General features: G+C 46.9%; 1 protein-coding gene and 1 long non-coding RNA gene across 2 annotated transcripts in view; one reads left to right on the top strand and one right to left on the bottom strand.

Annotated features, from left to right (window-relative positions):
• VSIG10 (V-set and immunoglobulin domain containing 10) overlaps positions 1 to 24,709 on the top strand; it is a 37,391-nt gene extending 12,682 nt beyond the window's left edge. Inside the window, exons 3-9 of the mRNA XM_054442373.2 lie at positions 5,362 to 5,664; positions 8,190 to 8,450; positions 14,346 to 14,639; positions 16,869 to 16,979; positions 17,271 to 17,286; positions 19,719 to 19,948; positions 21,636 to 24,709. Coding sequence (XP_054298348.1) covers positions 5,362 to 5,664; positions 8,190 to 8,450; positions 14,346 to 14,639; positions 16,869 to 16,979; positions 17,271 to 17,286; positions 19,719 to 19,948; positions 21,636 to 21,691 — 1,271 coding nt within the window. The 3' untranslated portion in view covers positions 21,692 to 24,709. The remainder of the gene's footprint in view (positions 1 to 5,361; positions 5,665 to 8,189; positions 8,451 to 14,345; positions 14,640 to 16,868; positions 16,980 to 17,270; positions 17,287 to 19,718; positions 19,949 to 21,635) is intronic.
• On the bottom strand, positions 10,180 to 26,052 carry LOC129009455 (uncharacterized). Its single transcript, XR_008492774.2, has 3 exons — positions 25,149 to 26,052; positions 11,861 to 12,000; positions 10,180 to 10,936 (listed from the first exon to the last, which is right to left on the bottom strand). It is a non-coding gene; the product is annotated as an uncharacterized LOC129009455 (long non-coding RNA).
• Between the last annotated feature and the right edge of the window lie 56 nt (positions 26,053 to 26,108).

Raw genomic sequence — 26,108 nt, 5'->3', positions numbered from 1 at the left:
TTGAGACACAGTCTCGCCCTGTCGCCCAGGCTGGAGTGCAATGGTGTAATCTCGGCTCACTGCAGCCTCTGCCTCCCGGGTTCAAGTGATTCTCCTGCCTCAGCCTCCCGAGTAGCTGGGATTACAGGCATGCGCCACCACGCCTGGCTAATTTTTTGTATCTTTAGTAGAGACGGGGTTTCACCATGTTAGCCAGGTTGGTCTCGAACTCCTGACCTTGTGATCCACCCGCCTCGGCCTCCCAAAGTCCTGGGATTACAGGCGTGGGCCACTGTGCCCGGCCTCATCTGTGTCTTTTGAACAGGTCTTGCTGTGGGTTAGGGACTCTTTGTGCTCAGATCTTTTCACTGATGTGGTTGCTAGCTGAGTCACATTACCTCCTTCTCTCTCTCTCTCTCTTTTTTTTTTTTTTTTTTGAGACAGGGTCTCACTCTGTCACCCAGGCTGGAGTGCAGTGGTGTGATTTCGGCTCACCACAGCCTTGAATCCCTAGGCTCAAGTGATTTATCTCACCGTCCCAAGTAGCTGAGACTAACAGTGTGTGCCACCACACTTGGCTAATTTTTTAGTTTTTTTGTAGAGATAAGGTCTCACTATATTGCCCAGGCTGGTTTTGAACTCCTGGGCTCAAGCAGTCTTCCCTCCTTGGCCTCCCAAAGTGCTGGGCTTACAGATGTGAACCACCTCGCCCAGCCCGCCTCCTTCTCTTAAGGAGAACAATTTGGAAACATTCTAACACGGCCTTGGAATCTAGGGGGAACAAATTCCAAGATATGACAGTTTGTTTTCTGCAAGTGGCTGAGGATATGTGAATGGACAGAGATGCTGTAGAAGCATGGAAATGGCAGTAGGGAGGTTGCTAGATTTCTCTCTCCTTACCACCTGGTCCTCTGCTTGTCCATCGGTGGGCATTTGATGTCTCTGTCTTATAGGAGGTCAGGTTTTCTGTAGGCCCGGGGCAATTCAACCTGCCTGGAATGGGCACCCGCAGTGTGATTTCATCACTCATCCCACAAGAAGAGTGTGCACTGCTCCCTGTTAATTGAAAGGTGAGGTTGAAGGATCTTGCCATCGGGATTGGGACTCTGCTTCTAAATGTACAGAAATCCCTTGGTCCAGAGCAGTTAAAGGCTGCCAAGGCTGTTTCTTTCTTTCTTTTTTTTTTTTTTTTTTTTTTTCAATTTTTAAATTTAGGCCGGGAGTGGTGGCTCACGCCTGTAATCCCAGCGCTTTGGGAGACCAAGGTGGGCAGATCACCTGAGGTCAAAAGTTTGAAACTGCCTTGGCCAACATAGTGAAACCCCATCTCTATTAAAAATACAAAAAAATTAGCTGGGCGTGGTGACACATGCCTGTAATCCCAGCTACTCAGGAGGCTGAGGTGGGAGAATCACTTGAACCCAGGAAGCGGAGTTTGCAGTGAGCTGAGTTTTCGCCACTGCACTCCAGCCTGAGTGACAGAGTGAGACTCCATCTCAAAAAAATACTTAAGTAAATACATAAATTAATTAAACAAATATTTTTGCAGAGACAGGGCCTCATTATGTTGCTCAGGCTGGTCTTGAACTACTGGGTTCAAGCGATTCTCCCGTGTCAGCCTCCCACAATGCTGAGTTACAGGCATGATCCACCTCACCCGGCCACACAGCTGTTTATTTCATCAGTTGACCCATCCCTGCTACCTCCAAATTGGAGTGGGTATGATATTGGAACAGCCATGTGTGTACCTGCAGACGGGCTGGTCAGATAGGGAAGGTGTCACAGCCCTTCCCATATCCTGGTACACTTTTTTTTTTGAGATGTGGTTTCACTTGGTCACCCACACTGGCATGATCTCGGCTCACGGCAGCCTCCGCCTCCTGGGTTCAAGCTGTTCTCCTGCCTCAGCCTCCCAAGTAGCTGGGATTACAGGCATCAGCTACCACGCCTGAATAATTTTTGAGTTTTTAGTAGAGACAGGGTTTTGTTTTGCCCTATTGCCCAGGGTGGTCTTGAATTCTTGACCTCAAGTGATCCGCCTGCCTCCGCCTCCCAAAGTGCTGGGATTACAGAGGTGAGCCACCGTGCCTGGCTGACTTTGTGCTTTTTTTTTTTTTGAGACACAGTTTCACTCTTGTTGCCCAGGCTGGAGTGCAATGGTGCAATCTCAGCTCACTACAAACTCTACCTTCTGGGTTCAAGCAGTTCTCCTGCCTCGCCTCCCATGTAGCTGGTATTACACACATGTGCCATCATGCCTGGCTAATTGTTTGTATTTTTAGAAAAGACAGAGTTTCACCATGTTGGCCAGGCTGGTCTCGAACTCCTGACCTTAGGTGATCCACACGCCTTGGGCTCCCAAAGTGCTGGGATTACAGGCGTGAGCCATCATGCCTGTGCCCGACTTTTTTTTTTTTTTTTTGGAGACGAAGTCTCGCTCTGTTGCCCAGGAGTGGCGTGATCTTGGCTCGCTGCAACCTCTGCCTCCTGAGTTCAGATGATTCTCCTGCCTCAGCCTCCCAAGTAGCTGGGACTACAGGCGTGCGCCACCAAACCCGGCTAATTTTTGTATTTTTAGTAGAGACAGGGTTTCACCATGTTGGCCAGGCTCGTCTTGAACTCCTGACCTCAGGTGATCCGCCTGCCTCGGCCTCCCAAAGTGCTGGGATTATAGGCGTGAGCCATCGTGCCCAGCCAACTTTGTGTTTTTCTTTTTTTTAAAAGATGCTGTCTCTTATGTATGCATTTGAGGAGCTGAGATATCAAGAGATAAATCAGCCCATGAAAGACCCCAGTCAGATTTCATGGCACACAGTGCCAGGCTCTCCCTGTGTCTGTTTTTCTCAGGCCAAGCAAGGGAACAATGGAACCAGCTAGCATGTTAGCAATGAGGAAGCTGGTCTGTGTCTACCTCCAAGAGGCTTAGGATTCAGTTGGGTTTGGGGGATGGGGAGCTCCTCTCTAGCCAGTGATATGGCCTTCACTCCAAACTTCCAAGAAAGGGAATCTCCGGAAAGATCCACGTTTCCTGGCTGATAGGCCTGTCCGATATGTACCCACCAGCAGCGCTTTGTCTGTGTTGGTGGTGGTGTCGCTATGTCTTCTCACAGTGTAGGCTCCTAGGGAAAGGGAATGCTGGGTACACCGAAGAAAACTTGTTTGTGCCTGGTCAGAAGGTGGGGTGATTCTTGCCCAAGGATTGATTAATTTGGGTCTTGCCAAGCTTATCTGTTTTTGTTTGTTTGTTTGTTTGTTCGAGACGGAGTCTCACTCTGTTGCCCAGGCTGGGTGCAGTGGTGCGATCTCGGCTCACTGCAAGCTCCGCCTCCCAGGTTCACACCATTCTCCTGCCTCAGCCTCCAGAGTAGCTGGGACTACAGGCGCCCACCACCATGCCTGGCTAATTTTTTGTATTTTTAGTAGAGACAGGGTTTCACCGTGTTAGCCAGGATGGTCTTGATCTCCTGACCTTGTTTAAGTGATTCTCTTGCTTCAGCCTCCTGAGTAGCTGGGATTACAGGCATGCTCTACCACGCCCAGCTAATTTTTGTATTTTTAGTAGAGATGGGGTTTCACCATGTTGGCCAGGCTGGTCTCAAACTCCTGGCCTCAAGTGATCCACCCGCCTCGGCCTCCCAAAGCTCTGGGATTACACGCATAAGCCACCATGCGTGGCCTGCCAAGTTTATCTGTAGCAGAGATTGGTGCTTATAGGAGCCTGCGGATCACTGGGATGGGCTCTTTGCTTGGCAGTCACTAGGGACATCAAGAGAAAGTGGGTTGTCGATTTTGCCTATAAAGGTGATACCACAGTCTTTAAATTTTCCCACAGACCTTATCCCATTGGAGAAGTACACATTAACTGATTAGCACAGACTGTGTGGTGCATTCAAAGTCATTTTCAAATAAAATTGCTGGTCTGAAGAGTAAATAGCTGAAGATAAGGTAACTTTTCCTGTTAGCAAGGAATTCAAGATACTGAGATGTAAATGAAACTTTTGCAGCTCTTGACTGGCCAACTTTTATCTGAGGTGGGTAAGGAAAGAAGTGAATTCTGATGTCAAAGAGGACAGCAAAGAACAGGAAGGCAGCAGCTGTAGATTGTTCTAGAACAGGATTCGGCAAAGCTTTTCCTTTTCTTTTTTTTCTTGAGATAGGGAGGGTCTCCTTGTGTTACCCAGACTGGACTGCACTGGCACAATCACGGCTCACTGCAACCTCCACCTCCTGGGCTGAAGTGATCCTCCCACCTCAACCTCCCAAATAGCTGGGACTACCTACCTGCACCACCACGCCTGGCAAATTCTTTGGTGTTTTTTGAGATGGGGTTTTGCCATGTTGCCCAGGCTGGTCTCGAACTCCTGGGCTCATGTGATCTTCTGCCTCATCCTCCCAAAATGCTAGAATTGCAGTCATGAGCCACTGTGCCTGGCCAGCAAAGCTTTAAAAAATTTTTTTGGCCAGGTGTGGTGGCTCACACTTGTAATCCCAGCACTTTGGGAGGCCAAGGTGAGTGGATCATTTGAACCTGGGAGTTCAAGACCAGCCTGGGCAACATGGCGAAATCCTGTCTCTACTAAAAATACAAAAATTAGCTGGATATGGTGGAACACGCCTGTAGTCCCAGCTGCTGGGAGGGCCTGTGACTATAGGCACGTCATACCACACCTGGCTATTTATTTATTTATTTATTTATTTTGAGATGAAGTCTCGCTCTGTTGCCCAGGCTGGAGTGTAGTGGTGTGATCTTGGCTCACTGCAACCTCTGCCTCTCAGGTTCAAGCAATTCTCCTGCCTCAGCCTCCCTAGTAGCTGAGATTATAGGCATGCGCGACCACGCCCAGCTGATTTTTGTATTTTTAGTAGAGACAGGGTTTCGTCATGTTGGCCAGGCTGGTCTTGAACTCCTGACCTCAAGTGGTCCATCTGCCTCGGCCTCCTAAAGTGCTGGGAATTCAGGCATGAGCCACCGCGCTGGCCCTAATTTTTAATTTTTTTGTAGAAATGGGGTCTCACTGTGTTTCCCAGGTTGGTCTGGAACTCCTGGCCTCAAGTGATCCTCCTACCTCAGCCTCCCAAAGTGCTAGGATTACAGGCATGAGCTACTGTGCCTAGCCCTTACAGTTTTTTGTTTTTTAAAGGAGCAATGTATACTTTTCCTGTTCTGTAAAGATTTATCCCCGTAATAAAATCTCACATAGTCACCCAGGATTAAATGAAATAATGTATCAGGGCACTTGGCATAGCATTTGTCACATAGTATTAGATAGATACCATACTCTTCATTGGCTATTTCCTGTTCATTTATATATTAGAGTTGGTAAGGCAATCGAATGAGCTCTTACATAATTAATGCCATCCTATTCCCCCTGTCATTCCCAGGCGGCCCCTATCAGATTGAGGTCCACATCGCGGCCACTGGCACACTCCCCAACGGCACCCTCTACGCGGCCAGGGGCTCCCAGGTGGAATTTAGCTGCAGCAGCAGCTCCAGGCCACCACCCATGGTTGAATGGTGGTTCCAGGCCCTGAATTCCAGCAGCGAGTCCTTTGGCCACAACCTGACAGTCAACTCTTTCTCACTGTTACTGATATCGCCAAACCTCCAAGGGAACTACACCTGTTTGGCCTTGAATCTGCTCAGCAAGAGACATCGAAAGGTGACCACCGAGCTCCTGGTCTACTGTGCGTAAGCAGCACTCCTCTGCCCCACTTCTTCCCCTTAACCCTTTATGAACTTGTGAACTGCATGTTTGTGCCTCTCCCATTTGTCTTTTTTTTTTTTAGATGGAGTTTCCCTCTTCTTGCCCAGGCTGGAGTGCAAAAGTGCGATCTCACCTCACCGCAATCTCCACCTCATGGGTTCAAGTGATTCTCCTGCCTCAGCCTCCTGAGTAGCTGGGATTACAGGCATGGGCCACCACGCCCAGCTAATTTTGTATTTTTAGTAGAGACAGGGTTTCTCCATGTTGGTCAGGCTGGTCTTGAACTCCCAACCTCAGGTGATCCACCCGCCTCGGCCTCCCATAGTGCTGGGATTACAGGCATGAGCCACTGCGCCCGGCCTCCCATTTGTCTTTAAGGGAGTGCCTGCTGCATGATTCTTCTGAACATGTATCTGTGGCTCCCTCAATACACACACCCGGGGCTGCTGCACTCAGGGAGGGAATCATCCCTTCTGGAAGCTTTCTGCTATGCAGGGGTGCAGGAGGGTGCTTGGGAGCCACGGAAGGACACTAATGCATTCTTTTTTTTTCTTTCCCCTAAATTGAGATGAAAGTACATAGGATTAACTATTTAACAATGTACAATTGAATGGGCTCAGTGGCTCATGCCTGTAATCTTAGCTACTTAGGCTGAGGCAGGAGAATCACTTGAACTTGGGACGCAGAGGTTGCAGTGAGCCAAGATGTGCCACTGCACTTCAGCCTGGGTGACAGGGCGAGACTCCGTCTCAAAAAACAGTAAAAATAAAAATGTATAATTCAGTGGCATTCAGTACATTTATGCAACCATCACCTGTATCAGGTTCCAAAACATTTTGTTTTTCTTTTTCTTTTTGAGACCGAGTCTCGCTCTGTCACCCAGGCTAGAGTGCAGTGGCACGATCTCTGCTCACTGCAGCCTCCACCTTCCAGGTTCAAGCAATTCAGTTCTCCCACCTCAGCCTCCAGAGTAGCTGGGACCACAGGCAGGTACCACCACATCCGACTAATTTTTCTATTTTTAGTAGAGACAGGGTCTCCCCACATTGCCCAGGCTAGTCTCAAACTCCTGAGCTCAAGTGATCTGCTCACCTCAGCCTCCTAAAGTACTGGGATTATAGGCGTGAGCCACCATGGCTGGCCCTCCAAAACATTTTTGTCATCCCAGATAACCATTTTGTCATCCCAAATAACCCTGTACCCAATAAGCAGTCACCCTCATTCCCTCTTTTCCTCAGACCTGGGCAACCCCCAATCCGCATTCTGTCCCTGTGGGTTTGCCTGTTCTGGATGCTTCATATGAATGGATCATATAATGTGGGGCTTTTTGTGTCTGGCTGCTTTCACCTGGCTTCATGTTTTTGAGGTTCATCTATATTGAGGCATGTATCAGTAATCCATTCCTTTTAATGGCTGAATAATAGTCCATTCCTTGCATGGATGGACCACAATTTATTTGTTCATCCATCCATCTGTATACATTCTTTTTGTGGACCCAGTGTGGCTGTCACAGGCACCGGGCCCTCTAGCACTGTTATGAACAAGTAGCCCGTGAATCTTTATCTCAGGAGTGGGGAAACACCAACCAAACCCTCCCATACACAAATATCTTGGACGAAAACCACTGTAGAAATGCAGAGTGGGGCTGGGCGTGGTGGCTCACGTCTATGATCTCAGCACTTTGGGAGGCTGAGGCATGTGGATCATCTGAGGCCAGCAGTTCAGACCATCCTGGGCAACATGGCAAAACCCTGTTTCTATTAAAAAAAAAAAAAGAAAAAATAAATAAGAAATGCAAAAGCAAGGCTGGGCACGGTAGCTCACATCTGTAATCTCAGCACTTTGGGAGGCTGAGGTGGGTGGATCACCTGAGGCCAGGAGTTCCAGACCATCCTGGCCAACATGGCAAAACCCTGTCTCTATTAAAAAAAAAAAAAGAAGAAAAAATAAATAAGAAATGCAAAAGCAAGGCGAGACGCAGTAGCTCACGCCTGTAATCCCAACACTTTGGAAGGCTGAGGCGGGTGGATCACCTGAAGTCAGGAGTTCAAGAGCAGCCTGACCAACATGGCAAAACCTTGTATCTACTAAAAATACAAAAATTAGCGGGGCATGGTGGCACATGCCTGTAATCCCAGCTACTTGGGAGGCTGAGGCAGGAGAATTGCTTGAACCTGGGAGGTGGAGGTTACAGTGAGCCGAGATTGCACCACTGCACTCCAGCCTGGGCAACAAGAGCGAAACTCCGTCTCAAAAACAAACAAACAAACAAACAAACAAAAAAAAGAAATGCAAAGGCGAATGAGACCCAGGTCAGAAATTTAACACCCAACAGAGGAAGCCTGACTGTTGTCAGGCATGAATTTGTGCTAGGAGCTATTAGACGCTAACACTAACTGGGATTGATGTCTCTCTGAGACCCTGGTTCTGCCATCTTTAGAGCCAGCCCAGTGGCTGATCCTAGAGTTTGTGATTCAGCCCATGCTCTCCTCTGGTGTTTTGCAGACCCCCCTCCATCAGCTCCCCAGTGCTGGGCACAGATGGCATCAGGATCGTTCATGCTGCAGCTTACCTGTCGCTGGGATGGGGGATACCCTGACCCTGACTTCCTGTGGATAGAAGAGCCAGGAGGTGTAATCGTGGGGAAGTCAAAACTGGGGGTGGAAATGCTGAGCGAGTCCCAGCTGTCAGATGGCAAGAAGTTCAAGTGTGTTACGAGCCACATAGTTGGGCCAGAGTCGGGCGCCAGCTGCGTGGTGCAGATCAGTGAGTCTGTTTTGCTTTGTCTTGGGGTTGGAGTTTCCCTGCCTTCCTTTCTCCTAGGAGAAGCATTTGAGAGTTCTTCTGAGGAAGAAATCCCCAGATGTCAGGGTGGACTGAATTCCTTCCCTTTCTCCCTTTCTTTTTCTTTATGTTTCATTTTTTTCAAATTTTAGAGATGCTTAGCTCAAGCTTCTTCATTCTAGTCCAAGCTGTTTTCCACTTGACAAATACTAATTGAGCACCTGCTATGTGCCAGGTACAGTTTCTAGGTGCTGAGGATGGAGCAGTGAACAAGACATATGAGTTCATCGTCTTTTGTGTCTGTCCGTTTACTGTTGCTGTAAAGGAATACCTGAGGCTGGGTAGTTTACAAAGAAAATTTTTTTTTTTTTTTTTTTTTTTTTTTTTTTAAGGCAGAGTCTCGCTCTGTTGCCCAGACTGGAGTGCAGTGGCATGATCTTGGCTCACTACAACCTCTGCCTCCCAGGTTCAAGCGATTCTCCTGCCTCAGCCTCTTGAGTAGCTGGGACTACAGGCGTGCACCATCATGCCCGGCTAATTTTTGTATTTTTAGTAGAAATGGGGTTTCACCATGTTGGCCAGGCTGGTCTCGAATTGACCCCAAGTGATCTACCTGCCTCGGCCTCCTAAAGTGCTGGGATTATAGGTGTGAGCCACCACACCTCGCCGAAAATTACTTTATTTGCTCATAGTTCCATAGGCTGTGCAAGAAACATGGCACCAGCATCTGCTTGGCTTCTGGTGAGAGTGTCAGGCTGCTTCTGCTCATGACAGAAGGTAAAGGGGAGCCAGCTTATGCAGAGTTCCATAGTGAGAGAGGAAGCAAGAGAGAGAAGGGAGGTGCCAGACTCTTTTTAACAACCAGCAGTGGCTGGGCGTGGTAGCTCACATCTGTAATCTCAGCACTTTGGGAGGCTGAGGTTGGTGGATCACTTGAGGTCGGGAGTCTGAGACCAGCCTGGCCAACGTGATGAAACCCCATTTCTACTAAAAATACAAAAATTAGTTGGGCATGGTGGCACGTGCCTGTAGTCCCAGCTACTCGGGAGGCTGAGGCAGGAGAATCGCTTGAAACCGGGAAATGGAGGTTGCAGTGAGCTGAGATTGTGACACTGCACTCCAGTCTGGGTGACAGAGTGAGATGCCATCTCAAAAAATAAAAAAACAAAAAAAACAACCAGTGCTAATATTAGGTTGGTGCAAAAGTAATTGTGGTTTTGCCATTGAAAGTTAGGACAGGCCAGGCGTGGTGGCTCACACCTGTAATCCCAGCATTTTGGGAGGCCAAGGCGGGCGGATCACAAGGTCAGCAGATCAAGACCAACCTGGCTAACATGGTAAAACCCCGTCTCTACTAAAAATACAAAAAAATTAACTGGGCATGGTGGCGGGCACCTGTAGTCCCAGCTACTCGGGAGGCTGAGGCAGGAGAACTGTGTGAACCCGGGAGGCGGAGCTTCCAGTGAGCCAAGATCACACCACTGCACTCCAGCCTGGGCAATGGAGCGAGACTCCATCTCAAAAAAAGAAAATAATGACAAAAATCGTAATTACTTTTGCAGTAAGCTAATAGAATGAGAATTCACTTACCCAAACACCTTCCATTAGGCCTTACCTCCAACACTGAGGATCAAATTTAAACATGAGATTTGGAGGGGACAAACATTCAAACTATAGCATCTAGTTATGTAACAAATTACTATCAAACATAGTGGCTTAAAACAAGAATAATCATTTATTATCTGACGATTTCTGTGGGTCAGGAATTCAGAGAGGGCACAGTGGGCATTGGGGATGGTTTGTCTTGGCTCTGTATGTCTGGGGTGTCAGCCGGAAGAATTGAAGGTTGCAGGGCTGAAATCATCTGAAAGATCTACTTTTGAAGTCCTCACTCCCATGCCTGGCAACTATTTCTTCTCCATGTGGGATTCTCCATAAGGCTGCTTGAGTGTCCTTCCAACATGGCGGATGGCTTCCCTCAGAGCAAATGATCAAGACGGAGTGAGTCAAGCTGATGCTATCCTTTCTATGACCTAGCCTCAGGAGTTACATGGGATCCCTTCTGCCACGCTCTGTGTCTTAGCAATAAGTCCAGCCTACATTGAAGAGGACTGGGAAGAATTAGGCACCACTTTTTGAAGGGAGGAGTGTCAGAGAATGTCTGTACATATTAAAACCACAAACATTCCTCTTTCACAGAGCTTATATCCTGGGTGGCATGGGGGGTAGAAGGAAGACAGAAAGTACAAAAATAAGTAAGATAGGTCCAGATATGATAATAATTATGAGGATAATAAAATGGTATGTATAAAAGGGAGGCCTTTATAAGAAGAGGGGCACTTTTCCTAGGGTGGCAGGGAGGTCTCCTTGAGGTGGTAATAATCTATCCTTAGAATGAGAAGGAGCTGGCTAGGTGAAGATCCGTGGGCTGAGTGTTCCTGGCAGAGGCAACAGCAAATGCAGAGGCCCTGAGGTGGAAACAAACTTGGCATTTGAGGACCTGAGAGAAGACCAGTGTGGCCGGGCGTTGTGTGTAAAATACTGATAAAGCTGGATGGAGGTTGGGGGTTCAGTTGTGTCCCCCCAGTAGATATGTTCAAGCCCAAACCCTAATACCTGTGGATATAACTTTATTCGGAAAGAGTCTTTGCTGATGGAATCAAGTTAAGATAAGGTCATACTGGATTAGAGTAGGCTGTAATCCAATGACTGGTGTCTTTCTTTGTAAGAAGTGAGAAGGCTGGGCCTGGTGGCTCACGCCTGTAATCCCAGCACTTTGGGAGTGAGAGGCAGGAGGATAGCTTGAGGCTAGGAATTCGAGACCAGCCTGGGCAACACAAACCTTGTTTCTACAAAAAATAAATAAGGTAGCTGGGCATGGTGGTATGCACCTGTAATCCCAGCTACTGGGGAGGCTGATGTGAGAGTATTGCTTGCACCTAGGAGGTTGAGGCTGCAGTGAGCGGATATTGTGCCACTGCACTCCAGGCCTGGGTGACAGAGTGAAACTCTGTCTCAAAATTAAAAAAAAAAAAGGAAAAGTTAAGAGAGATCAGAAGCACCAGGATCAGTCAGGCGTGGTAGCTCATGACTGTAATCCCAGCACTTTGGGAGGCCGAGGACAGGCAGATTGCTTGGGCCCAGGAGTTTGAGATCAGCCTGGGCAAAACAGCGAAACACCATGATATGGTTTGGCTCTGTGTCCCCACCCAAATCTCATGTTGAATTGTAACTCCCAATATTGGCGGAGGGACCTGGTGGGAGGTAATTGGATCTTGGGAGTGGATTTCACACAAACACTAACACTAACGATAGGCGATGAGTGAAAAAAAAAGGGACCATGCATAATTTTCATAATATCCATCACCACAGATAAACAAAAATGTCCTCACATTCAAAGCCATCCTGGGCCGAATTTGGCCTGCGGCCTGCAAGTTGGACAAGCTTGCTCTAGAGCGTCCAGAAGGAACGAGCTCTGCCAACACCTTGATGTTAACCTCGTAAGATCATTCCAGACTCCTGGCCTCCACAACTGTAAGAGAATAAATGTGCTTTAAGCCACTAAGTTTGTCACAATCTATTACGTCAGCAATTGGAAACAAATACAGCTGCCCTCTTGTCCCCTTGAAATCCTTGTCAGATATGTGTCCATTTTTTTTTTTTTTTTTTTTTTTGAGATGGAGTCTCGCTCTGTCTCCCAGGCTGGAGTGCAGTGGTGCAATCTTGGCTCACTGCAAACTCTGCCTCCCGGGTTCACACCATTCTCCTCCCTCAGCCTCCTGAGTAGCTGGGACTACAGGCGTCTGCCACCACGCCCGGCTATTTTTTTGTATTTTTAGTAGAGACGGGGTTTCACCATGTTATCCAGGATGGTCTCAATCTCCTGACCTCGTGATCCGCCCGCCTCGGCCTCCCAAAGTGCTGGGATTACAGGTGTGAGCCACTGCGCCCGGCCGATATGTGTCCATTTTTATACGATCAGTACAGATTTTATGTGTAGAAGTGTATAGCATAGAAGGAAGGCTTGTGGATACAGTAACCAGTTTATCCTGGTTTGCCCAGAACTCTCCTGGTTTTAGGACTGAAAACTCCTCATCCTGGGAATACTCCACATCCTGGGCAGACTGGGGACAGATGATCACTCTGAATCCTAGCTGCATTGCCTATTTAGTTCTGTAGCATTGAGCAAATTACTTAACTTTCTCTGTGCCTCAGTTTCCTTATCTGCAAAATAGGCATAATAACAGGGTTGCTGTGAGAGTGAACTGGGTTAATATGCGTAACAGTGCCTTGCCCACAGTAAATGCTTAGTAATCTTAGGCTTATTATGATGTAAGACGAGGTGTGGTGCAGGAATTTCTGCAGTTGGCCAGGCACAGTAGTTCATGACTGTAATCCCAGCACTTTGGGAGGCCAAGGTGGACGGATCATTTGAGGTCAGGAGTTCAAGACCAGCCTGACCAACATGGTGAAACCCTGTTTCTACTAAAAGTACAAAAATTAGCCAGGCATGGTGGCAGGCACCTGTAATCCCAGCTACTTGGGAGGCTGAGGCATGAGAATCACTTGAACCTGGGAGGCAGAGGTTGCAGTGAGCCAAGATCACGGCATTGCACTCCAGCCTGGGCAACAGAGTGAGACCTTGTCTCAAAAAAAAAAAAAAGAAAAAACAAAAAAAGAAATTTCTGGAGTTGCTTCGTTAGGAAGGAAATGTAGTGTTCCTGCCTTATCCATGAGGGATATGTTCCTAGATCCCCAGTGGATGCCTGAAACCATGGGTAGCACTGAACCCTATATATATATACTATGCTTTTTCCTATACATAAATACTTATGATAAGGTTAATTTATACATTAGGCACAATAAGAGATTAACAATAGTAACTAATAAAAAATAGACAAGCATAACAATATACTGTCATAAAAGGTATGCGAATGTGATCTTTCCCTCAAAATATCTACTCAGCCTTCTTGTGATGAAGAAAGGCTCATGCGGATGGTGTGAGATTTCATCACACGACTCAGAACAGTGTGCAGTTTAAAACTTAGGAAATTGTGAATATACTTAAAAGTACTGCAAGAAAAGAAAAAATAAAAAATTTATGAATTGGCCGGGCACGGTGGCTCACACCTGTAATCCTAGCACTTTGGGAGGCTGAGGCAAGTGCATCACCTGAGGTCAGGAGTTTGAGACTAGCCTGGCCAATATGGTGAAACCCTGTCTCTGCTAAAAATACAAAAATTAGGCGGGCGTGGTGGCTCACGCCTGTAATCCCAGCTACTTGGGAGGCTGAGGCAGGAGAATCTCTTGAATTCAGGAGGCAGAGATTGCAGTGAGCTGAGATTGCACCACTGCACTCCAGCCTGGGCGACAAAGTGAGACTCCATCTGAAAAAAAAAAAATTGTTCATTTCTGAAATTTTCCATTTAATATTTTTGGACTGTAGTCAACCATGGTAACTGAAACCTCAGAAAGTGAAATCACAGATAAAGGGGACTGGGGCCGGATGTGGTGGCTCACGCCTGTAATCCCAGCACTTTGGGAGACTGAGATGGGCAGATCACCTGAGGTTGGGAGTTTGAGACCAGCCTGGGCAACATGGTGAAACCCTGTCTCTACTAAAAATACAAAAATTAGCCAGGTGTGGTGACGCATGCCTGTAATCCCAGCTCAGGAGGCTGAGGCAGGAGAATTGCTTGAACCCAGGAGGGAGGCAGAGGTTGCGGTGAGCTGAGATCGCGCCACTGCACTCCAGCCTGGGCAACAGAGCAAAACCTCCATCTCAAAAAAAAAAGACTACTGTAGTTTTCTTGCAGATCTCAGGCCATGACTTGAATCTCTTTAAACATTTGTCTTTCTTTACCTTCTGATCACCAGGGGGTCCCTCCCTTCTCTCTGAGCCCATGAAGACTTGCTTCATTGGGGGCAATGTGACGCTTACATGCCAGGTGTCTGGGGCCTACCCCCCTGCCAAGATCCTGTGGCTGAGGAACCTTACCCAGCCCGAGGTGGTCATCCAGCCCAGCAGCCGCCATCTCATTACCCAGGATGGCCAGAACTCCACCCTCACCATCCACAACTGCTCCCAGGACCTGGATGAGGGCTACTACGTCTGCCGAGCTGACAGCCCTGTAGGGGTGAGGGAAGTGGAAATCTGGCTGAGTGTGAAAGGTGAGTGGTGGAACTGGGCCTGAAGGAGGAGGGTTCAGAGCTTCAGAGCACCCAGCATCAGCATGAGGACAGCCTGGTGCCTCCCTACACGTGGGTCACTGCCAACTGGGAGAAGGCATATCTGCTTGCTTATGACTTGACAAGGTGGCTGGAAGAAATTATTATCCAACCCTAATCTCACTAATATTTGCATAGGTAGCAAAAATTACATACTATCTATACTCACCAACGAATAGATATCTAGTGTATGTCAGTTGTAAAGCCTAACAGCAAAATGAACACCTAAGAAACTATCATCCCACTGAGGATACAGAATAGTACCAACATGCATTAGTTTACTTGTATGTCTCAGGGCCAGATTTGGAAACAACAATAAGGCTGGGCACGGTGGCTCACACCTGTAATCCCAGCACTTTGGGAGGCCGAGGCGGGTGGATCACTTGAGGCCAGGAGTTCGAGACCAGCGTGGCCAGTATGGTGAAACCCCGTCTTTACAAAAAGTACAAAATTACTTGGGAGGCTGAGATGGGCAGATCACCTGAGGTTGGGAGTTCGAGACCATTAGCTGAGCATGGTGGCAGGTGCCTGTAATCCCAGCTACTCGGAAGGCTGAGGCAGAATGGCTAGAATCTGGGAGGCGAAGGTTGCAGTGAGCTGAGATCACGCCACTACACTTCAGCTTGGGTGACAGAGCGAGAATCCACCTCAAAAGGAAGAAAATAGCAATAGAACTTTAAAAACAGGATGCCTGCTTAAATTTGAGTTTAGAAAAATAAATACTTTTTTTTTTTAAGTGTGTCCCAAATATTTCATGGGACATACTTACACTAAAAAACTATTCATTGTTTATCTGAAATCCAAATTTCACTGGGCGTACTGAATTTTACCTGGGAACCCTCCCTGTAGGCCTAGTCTCATCTTGGGCCTCTCTCGAAAGGTAACCATGGTCCTGAATTTTAAGTTTTACTATATATGTCTATACTTCTTTCTTTTTATTTTATTTTTTACACAGATGAGGTCGCACTGTGTTGACCAGGTTGGTATTGAACTCCTGGCCTCAAGTGATCCTCCCATCTCAGCCTCCCAAAGTGTTGAGATTGCAAGCATGAGCCACCACACCTGGCCTCTTTCTTTCTTCCCTTCCCTTCGCCCTTTCCCTTTCTCTTCTCCCTTTTCCCTTTCCTACCTTCCTTCTTTTCTTTCCCTCCCCTCCTCTTTCTTTTTTTTTTGAGACGGAGTCTTGCTCTGTCACCCAGGCTGGAGTGCAGTGGCGCGATCTCGGCTCACTGCAAGCTCCGCCTCCCGGGTTCATGCCATTCTTCTGCCTCAACCTCCCCAGTAGCTGGGACTGCAGGCACCTGCCACCGCACCCGGCTAATTTTTTCTATTTATAGTAGAGATGAGGTTTCACCGTGTTAGCCAGGATGGTCTTGACCTCCTGACCTCGTGATCCGCCCGCCTCGGCCTCCCAAAGTGCTGGGATTACAGGCGTGAGCCACCGCGCCCAGCCCTCTTTCTTTCTTTGAGATGGAATTTCGCCCTTGTTGCCCAAGCTGGAGTGCAATGGCGAGATCTTGGCTCACCGCAACCCCCGCCTCCCAGGTTCAAGCGATTCTCCTGCCTCAGCCTCCCAAGTAGCTGGGATTACAGACATGCACCACCACGCCTGGCTAATTTTGTATTTTTAGTAGAGACGGGGTTTTACCATGTTGGTCAGGCTGGTCTCGATCTCCCGACTTCAGGTGATCTGCCTGCCTCGGCCTCCCAAAGTGCTGGGATTACAGGCGTGAGCCACCGCACCCAGGCTCTAGTACCAATTCTTAAATAGTGCTTCCTTTGCTCAATACCCTGTCATATATCAAGTATATTTACGTGTGGACCTGTTCCTGGATTCTCTGTTCTGTTCCGTTGATCACTCTGTTTATCATGGCATTGATAAACTCTCACAGTCTTACTTACCATGACCTTAGAAATAGTCTCAATGTTTGGTAGACAGAGAGATTTTAACTTTCCATTGTTTTTTCACATTCCCTGCTCCATCTGATCCCCACAAACTCTCTGAGGTTGGGTGATAAAATATTTATCTGGCATTACAGACAGGTCATAAGCCTTACCCAAGGTCAGGAATCAAGATAAGACAAGAACTGGATCCACGCAGAGAAAGGGAGGTGTTGTTCTAATTGCACACATATCTGATGGAAGAATCAATGGTGTGATTTGTCTTTACAGAACCTTTAAATATCGGGGGGATTGTGGGAACCATTGTGAGCCTCCTTCTGCTGGGACTGGCCATTATCTCAGGGCTTCTGTTGTATTATAGCCCTGTGTTCTGCTGGAAAGGTAAGGGCTCCCCGGGTCCTTTAGCTTCTCTTCCAGGCTTTTGAAAAGGTGCGGGTTGGGGAAGGATGGCCCCTGTCATGCTCCCACCTGAAGTTCTGTTCTCTGGGCTTCTTTGCTGGGTCAAGATATACAGTAATAAGTCACCTAAGTACCATCCCGGGACACCCTATCACCTGTCATATTGAGTCAGTTTTTTTATTTGTTCCTCTAGTAAATGTTAGCCTGATTAAGAACCTGTGAGGTTGAAGTGGATGTTACTGGATATTAATGGTTTTTCCTTTCTCTCTTCAGCAGGAAACACTTTCAGGTGAGTGTTCCCTAGAATCAAACCAAACACCCATTCCCACATCTGTCTTCACTTCTGTTTTGTTCCCTTCCTTTCATAAGAACAATAATAGCAACTACCATTGAGGACCTACGATGTGCTAGACACTGGTGTAGGGGTTTCATCAGGTATTCTTATAAACCCTTTCATCATCTCCTCAGGGTGGTGGTGACATCTCCATTTTCCAGATGAGGGGATGGAGGCTCAGTGAAGTAATTTCTGCAAGCTCATTCGGGAAGAAAGCAGCAGTGCCTTCCTTCAGGTCCAAGTCTAATCAATTCCAAAGTCTGTGTTCTTTTACAACGCCAAACCTCAGGGCTGGACACATTGCAGGTCTGTCATTGAGACAGAAAGACAATGTGTACATTTTGAGCCAATCATTCATGCATTTGTTTTATTTAATTTTCTAAAAAGAGCTAAAAGAAAGAATCATTGATGGTCTTACAGTTTTTTTTTTCTTTTTCTTTTTTTTTTTTTTTTTTTGAGACAGAATCTCTCTCTCTTGCTCAGGCTGGAGTGCAGTGGTGCGATCTCGGCTCACTACAATCCCTACCTCCCAGGTTGAGGCCATTCTCCTGCCTCACCCTTCTGAGTAGCTGGGATTATAGGTGCGCACCACCATGCCTGGCTAATTTTTGTATTTTTAGTAGAGACAGGGTTTCACCATGTTGGCCCGGCTAGTCTCGAACTCCTGGCCTCAAGTGATCTGCCCGCCTTGGCCTCCCAAAGTGCTGGGATTACAGGCATGAGCCACTGCACCCAGCCAGTTTTACAGTGTTTTGGAAGACTACTATGAGCATGCCCAGAACCCCTTCCCAAAAGGAAACCCCAGTAGGGGCGAAGGAACCAAATGGAACTTGTGTATTTCATTTCCTAAGGAGATTCTGGGTGGGAGCAGAGTACTCTTCTCTATGATCCTGTGGAAAAACAGTTCTTTACCTATTCAAAATGACAGGATATTATTGATCTGGGACCATCTTTCGTAGCAAAACATTACCTTTACTGCCCTGTATTGGAAGGCCATTCTGTCAGTAAGTCTGTCATTCCCTGGGCTTATTTCTCACCGGAGGCATCAGTGTGGTATAGTAGGAAAAGGCATTGAGACCATTGGACCTGGTTCAAATGACAGCTGTGCCGTTCCCAAGCCCTGTACCCATAGAAAATCCCTGACCCTTACTGAGCCTTAGTCTCCTGACTTGTTTCACCAGGGGGTTTGTGAAGATTAAATGACAATAACACAGCTCCTTGGGCAGGTGACTGACCTGTGGCATTCATTCTTTCTTCCTTAAGAAATGCATAGTCCAGGCTGGGTGCATTGGCTCACGCCTGTAATCCCAGCACTTTGGGAGGCCGAGGCGGGTGGATCACCTGCGGTCGGGAGTTCGAGACCAGCCTGACCAACATGGAGAAACCCCATCTCTACTAAAAATACAAAAAATTAGCTGCACGTGGTGGTGCATGCCTGTAATCCCAGCTACTTGGGAGGTTGAAGCAGGAGAATTGCTTGAACCTGGGAGGCGGAGGTTGCGGTGAGCCAAGATTGTGCCATTGCACTCCAGCCTGGGCAACAAGAAAGAAATTCTGTCTCAAAAAAAAAAAAAAAAAGAAGAAGAAGAAATGCACAGTTCAGGCCGGGCACAGTGGCTCATGCCTATAATCCCAGCATTCTGGGAGGCCGAGGTGGTTGGATCACTTGAGGCCAGGCATTCGAGACCAGCCTGGCCAACATGCTGAAACCACATCTCTACTAAAAATACAAAAATTAGCCAGATGTGGTGGCGCATGCCTGTAGTCCCAGCTACTTGGGTGGCTGAGGCAGGAGAACTGCTTGCACCCAGGAGGTGGAGGTTGCAGTGAGCCAAGATTGTGCCACTGCACTCTAGCCTGGGCAACAGTGCAAGACTCCATCCCAAAAAAGAAAAAAAAAAAGAAATGCATAGTCTGAAATGCAAAGTCTGGCTGGGTAGGCAAGCTAGTGAGCTGGCGATAAATAAACTATAGCATGGACTCTAAATGCAATCATTAATTTAGGTCTTTAGCGGGAGGGAGAGGACTTTATCTGGGTCTTCCAAAATGAGGAAGGGGAGAGATTTTGGTAAGTAGAGCAGAATGAGGGCATTTCAGAAAAGGAAAACATTTGTCTACCTGCTGTAAGGGGACATGAAATGGTAGATGCCTGGGACAATATGGTCACCTGCCCAAAGAGCAGGGGAGTAATAAACCCAGCATGAGATACCATCATCTGAAGCAATTTGTGGCAGCATCTCTGCGGTTACCACATAATTACTTCACCAAGCTGTAATTTTCCATATTACTAATGGGGTTGCAAAGAATCTAGTGTTTCCTATTCAGTGAGGGCTGAAGTTGGGAAAAATAAGAAATCTTCTTGATTATTTTTCCCCTTTGGAAATTAGGGGACAAAACATGGATGATGTCATGGTTTTGGTGGATTCAGAAGAGGAAGAGGAGGAGGAGGAGGAGGAGGAGGAGGAGGAGGAAGATGCTGCAGTAGAGGAACAGAAGGAAGCACATGAGAGAGAGGAGTTGCCAAAAGAAATACCTAAGCAGGACCACATTCACAGAGTGACCGCCTTGGTGAATGGGAACATAGAACAGATGGGAAATGGATTCCAGGATCTACAAGGTAAGCTCTTTTTCCTTAAACAAACAGAAAAAGGTGCGTTGGCTCACGCCTATAATCCCAGCACTTTGGGAGGCCAAGGTGGGAAGATCACTTAAGCCCAGAAGTTCAAGACTAGCCTGGGCAACATGGTGAGACTCTGTCTTTACAAAAATAAAAATTAAAAAAAAAAAAAAAGAAAGAAAAATTAGCCGGGCATGGTGGCGTGCACCTGTGTTCCCAGCTACTTGGGAGGCTAAGGATCGCTTGAGTGCAGGAGGTCCAGGCTGCAGTGAGCTGTGATCACACCACTGCACTCCAGTCTGGGCAGCAGTAGGAAATCTGTCTCAAAAAAAAAAAAAAAAAAGAAAGCCCACAAACCTCTGAACTGCTGCAGTGAGCTTCCCAGCAGGAAATCTCTAAGGGGTGAGTTTAGTTTTTTAAAAGGCTGGGGAAGATAGCTAAACTTTAGTCTAGAACCTGAGACTACTATCAACTACCAACATGAAAATCAAATGGACAAACACTTATCAAGGTCCTGGTCTAGGGTAGGCACAATATTGGCATTGTGGGAGAACAGAAAATAGAGACTGGTAGTGTCTGCATGCAGGGAGCTTTACAAGACCAGTTCAGGCCAGGTGTGGTGGCTCACGCCTATAATCCCAGCATTTTGGGAGGCTGAGGCGGGTGGATCATTTGAGGTCAGGAGTTTGAGACCAGCCTGGCCAATATGGCGAGACCCCCATCTCTACTAAAAATACAAAAATTAGCCGGGTGTGGTAGGTGCCTGTAATCCCAGCTACTTGGGAGACCGAGGCAGGAGGATCACTTGAACCCAGGAGACGGAGGCTGCAATGAGCCAAGATCGTGCCACTGCACTTCAGCCTGGGTGACAGAGTGAGACTCTGTCTCAAAAAAAAAAAAAAAAAAAAAAAAAGGCCAGTTTAGAAGAACAAACTAAAACCTGCAGGGGAAATGGAAACAGGAGCAAGATTGAACCAACACGTTGGGAGAGCAGTAGAGGAGCTGTTGCAGGAAGATATTTGATTAATTGCCTGATGGACAACACATTTAAAAATTATAGGCACGGTTGCTCATGCCTGTAATCCCAGCAGTTTGGGAGGCCAAAGTGGGCGAATCGCTGGAGCTCAGGAGTTCGAGACCAGCCTTGGGAACATGGCAAAACGTGTCTATACTAAGAATACAAAAAATTAGCTGGGTATGGTGGCATGTACCTGTAGCCCCAGCTACTTGGGAGGCTGAGGTGGGAGAATCACTTGAGCCTGGGAAGTTGAAGCTGCAGTGACCTGAGATCGTGCCACTGCACCAAAATTTATAGGACCTCAAAGAAAGATAAGAGCCTGGAGAGGTGTGCCGGTCAGGGGAAGCTTTATGGAAGAGGTGGACATGAAGCAAGGCGTTAAGACGGCTCAGTTGGAATAAGCAGAAAGGAGAGAGGGCGTTTCAGGTGAGGGGAGGGGCGTGAGCTAAGGACATGAAGGGTGGCTGGTATCAAGCATGCCTAGAGGTTTTGAATGTAGAAAACAGGTGAAAAGGGGAAAACACACCCTGCCCCACCTTCTTCTCCATGAGATCCCATTCTGTGGCTCACCAGGAAAGGACTAGAAATCACTGAGATGATTGATGACTGACGGTGGAAATAGAATCACACTCTGATTACAAAGCATTGGGTTTATCTCCCCCTGTGCAGATGACAGCAGTGAGGAGCAAAGTGACATTGTTCAAGAAGAAGACAGGCCAGTCTGAAGAAGAGGATGGTCCATGGTTGTCTTGCTCCGAAAGCTTGGAAAGCTACATTGAAGACGAGCTCTTCATTCAGCTTTGACTCGACCTGCACCCCTGGCGGGGGCTTGCACTAACAACGTTTGGGTCTCAGCAAAAAGCAAAACCAAGCACACACATCTTTCCTTTCATGTATTGAAAAACATTGGTTTGATTTGCTCTAAGTTTTCCCAATGATGTTTAAAAGCTTTGAGAAGGAAAGCTGCTTTGGTGTCTGAGGTGCCACTTCTGCTGTGAATCCTGGCTTTATCCAGGTTGATCTACTGTGATAGATGCTGATTTAGAGGGAGCAGAGGTCAGGGAAGCACTGGGTCTTGGTGCCTTTTGCCACTTTTTTTTTTTTTTGGGACGGAGTCTCCTTCTATTGCCCAGGCTGGAGTGCAATGGCACAATCTTGGCTCACCACAACTTCTGCCTCCCGGGTTCAAGCGATTCTCCTGCCTCAGCCACGCCACCTTGCAAATATCAGCTCCTTGGAACAGGTGAAGTTCCAGGTACCGATGCCAATCAGAGGAAGGCAGTTTAGTTCAGGTTTTGGAGTTAGAAACACCTGAAGTTGAATCTGGGCTCTGTTGCTTCCTTCTTTCATGGGCTAGAGCACAACTCTTTACCTCTCTCGGCCTCAATTTCCTCACCTGTAAAATAGATGAGGAAATTGCTCACTTATTGTTGTCTCGTTCTGCAAGCTTGGAAAGCTACATTGAAGATGAGCTCTTCATTCAGCTTTGACTCGACCTGCACCCCTGGCGGGGGCTTGCACTAGCAACATTTGGGTCTCAGCAAAAAAACCAAGCACACACATCTTTCCTTCCATTTATTGAAAAACATCTTTGTAAGATCCATTCATTGAAAAACATAATCCATTAACTGAAAAATATCTTTGTAAGATCACCTGCTAAATATGAAAATCTGACTTGAATTTGTACTCTTTAATGTTGCGTATCTGCTCTAGTGGGCAGGACCTAGGGCTTAAAGGGGGACTTCCTTTCTCCAATTCTAAGAACTGGGACTCTAAAATGAGAAGCTTGTTGTCTGAAGTAACCCTGCAGGTGTGGTTGGGGAAGGTCTGTTTTCTTGGATGAAGGAACTAAACTAAGCATATCAGAGCACTGTCTTAACCAGTTTTATTTCCCTGGAGATAGAATTCTTTTAAAAAGGGTTAGGGAGCTGGTAATAGGAAGTGCCTTTCATTACAACTACATTTTGCAGAGCTTCATATTTATATACAAGCCTCCTAGGTGATACACTATTAGCTTGCAGACTTTCCTATGCTTCATTTCTCCTGTTGCTTTCAAAGAAGGCAGGAGACACGTTTAATAACGGAGTTATCTGGTGATAAGAATTGCTTGGGCAAACCAGCTCATCTGGACTGTTTCTCAGTCTTGGAAATGGGAAGAGGAAAACTTGTTTCCTTCCTGCTTCTTAAGGATATTCTGAGGGTACACTGATCAATAACACTAAATTTGGAATGAAAATACCATGTGATGAGTTTAGCCTGCTGATGCTTCCAGTAGATCCTTGTATAGTTTCAAGATTTAAGTTTTCTGATTTCATATAAATTTCTTAAAGTCGAGGACCTTATAAGGGTGCAATGGATGTTTGCTAAATATGAAAAACTGACTTGAATTTGCACTCTTAATGTTGCGTATCTGCTCTAGTGGGCAGGACCTAGGGCTTAAAGGGGAACTTCCTTTCTCCAATTCTAGGAACTGGGACTCTAAAATGAGAAGCTGGTTGTCTGAAGTAACCCTGCAGGTGTGGTTGGGGAAGGTCTGTTTTCTTGGATGAAGGGATTAAACTGAGCAAATCACTAGAAGTATGCCCTGTCCCCTGCTCAGAACATTGGGGAACTCAAGAGTGGGCTGCAATGTGCACCCCTCAGGAATAGCTGTGAATTGCAGTTCTAGTGGCTTGCTTTTTGTCTTTTGCTGCAAGGTACCCCACGTACTTAACCATTCTCAACAGTGTAAATCAGTGTCATTTTAGAATGAGATACTCAGCTTGCTTCTAAAGTCACTGAATTACTGAGTCTCTCCTTTAGAGTCTTCGGCAACCACATTCCAGAACTGAAGAGTCTACTACTACTCAGAGGCAACAAGATTAAAAAAAGAAAACACAAAAACTGTTGAGGTGAAAAAAAAAAAACCCTAGCTAGGAACACAGAGAATGTTTTGTAGGATCACTGGGATATTTTCCACAACTTCCTCTTCTCTAGCACACACATCTGTTGATAGGAAATATTTGAGGGTTTTTCCACTACCAAATGGGAGCTTCATGGTCCTGGTGTCAAACACTATAAACCTTTGACCAGCTGAGCTGTGACTGCCGTCACATATCTGAGTCCTGTGTGCACATTAATATCCTGGGTCAGGTAAAATCCAGGTCTTCAAGTTTTAAGGATTTTTTGAAGAATTCGGGCTTCTTTAAGACAATCCATGCCCAAATCCACAAGCTTGTTGACAGTGGATTACAGTTTGTGTGGCAAAGTCCAAGTTGTTACACTGTGCTTTAAAAAAAATCTTATCTGCATGTATTGTTAACTTAGAGACCATGACATCTATTTATCAGGACCAGGAAGATAAACACTTCAGGTCCATTGCAACGGACTTTTTTCTTGTTTTTCTCAAAACCTGGTGGACCCTGGGAAGGGGGCCTCCACAATTCTGTGGCTTTGATATTAGCCCCAATTCTCACAAGCACATACAAGCCCCATAATTGCCGCAGGAAAACACAAGATGGAAAATTGCAATAACCCATGCACTTAGAAAATCATCCTTACTAGGTAAAATGTATTATGATGCAATAAGTGCCAACTGATATTTCTCACGTTGGGACTGGCCAGGAACTGCTGCAAAGAAAAATAAGCAGCTCCTTCTCCATTATTTACATTTTAAGATGTGGTGGGGGGAGGTTGGGAGAAATTAGTTCTGAGGTTATCATATGCATTTTTTAAAAGATAATGGAATAAAGCTATTTTTAAGTAAGTTCTTTTGTGATCTTGATTGAGACCTGATTAGTAAATTGAAAGACTTGGAAAAACGAACTTGCCAAAAAAAAATTTTTTTACTAGCTTTTTAAAAATTGGTAACAATATTCTTCTCACCTCAGCCCCGCTTTTTTTTTTTTTTTTTTCCTCCAGACGGAGCCTCGATCACCCAGGCTGGAGTGCAATGGCAAGATCTCAGCTCACTGCAACCTCCGCCTCCTGGGTTCAAGTGATTCTCCTGCCTCAGTCTCCCGAGTAGCCGGGTTTACAGGCGCCCGCCACCACACCCAGCTAATTTTTGTATTTTTAGTAGAGACTGGGTTTGGCCATATCGGCCAGGCTGGTCCCGAACTCCTGACCTCAGATGATCTGCCCGCCTTGGCCTCCCAAAGTGCTGGGATTACAGGCATGAGCCATCGCGCCCTGCGACCTTACCCTTTTATTCTTTTCCATGACGTGTACATAAAAATGAGGCCTGTAAGACTCCAGGAATCGAAGGAATCTGGGAGACAAAAAATGGAGACTCAGAAAATTAGAGAAGAGAAAAATGGGAGGGGGGAGGCAGGACAATAAAACGGGGGTCCTCAGGAGGCAGGAAATTAGCGATTAAATGGGAGCAGAGGTGGAGGAGGCCGACACTGGTGCCAGAGATAAAAGTGGAGTCCCAGAAAAAGGGGTGCGCTGGGCCGTTTTTAAAATTGGGAAACATAAAAAATACCCAGTGGAAAATGAAGAGCGAGAACGGGGCATGCTAAAGTTAACATGGGCGGCGAGAAAGGGACAGGTAGCCAGCGGAAAAGGGGGAGACTGAGAAACCGGCAGGTTTAAAAAAAAGAAAAAAAAAACCGGCCAAACGGGGTGAACAGAAGTGTAACCCAGGAGGCCAAACGGGACACAGGAAGGACGTACCCAGGGCTCATAAACCAGGGGCCTGGGTTAAAAAAAACCAAAACATTAAAACGGAGAGACCATGGTGAAAAAGAACACGGGAACTTCAGTTACCGTAGAAAGTTGCGTTAGAAAGCAAAGAAATTTAAAATGGAACCACTGCGATCCGGAGCTTTGGGACCAGTGACCGGGAAATGGAGAGGGCACTTGGAAGGAAGTGAAGAAAGGCGGGGAGAAAGGAATGAGAGGCGGGAGAGTGACTTGAATGAAGCTGACACCAAGAACCACGGGAAGAGCTTGGGCCCAGAGCAGGAAAGAGAAACGCTCGAGTTGGGGGTAAGGGGAGGCATTTTGGGGACAATGAGCTGAGCTCAGTAAGAAATCCCCAAGCCACTGATACTACTGGGGACCGGACAACTAAGAAATGGGGTCTTTCAGGCATGAAAAGCCTCCATGATGACTCCTGCCCTGGCCCTGGAATGTTAAAAAGGGGGCGTCTGACCCAAG

The sequence above is a fragment of the Pongo pygmaeus genome, chromosome 10 (genome assembly GCF_028885625.2).
Source record: "Pongo pygmaeus isolate AG05252 chromosome 10, NHGRI_mPonPyg2-v2.0_pri, whole genome shotgun sequence".
Taxonomy (NCBI): domain Eukaryota; kingdom Metazoa; phylum Chordata; class Mammalia; order Primates; family Hominidae; genus Pongo; species Pongo pygmaeus.
Note: the sequence above shows the minus strand (reverse complement) of the source record. Positions and strands in the feature narration are given on the sequence as shown.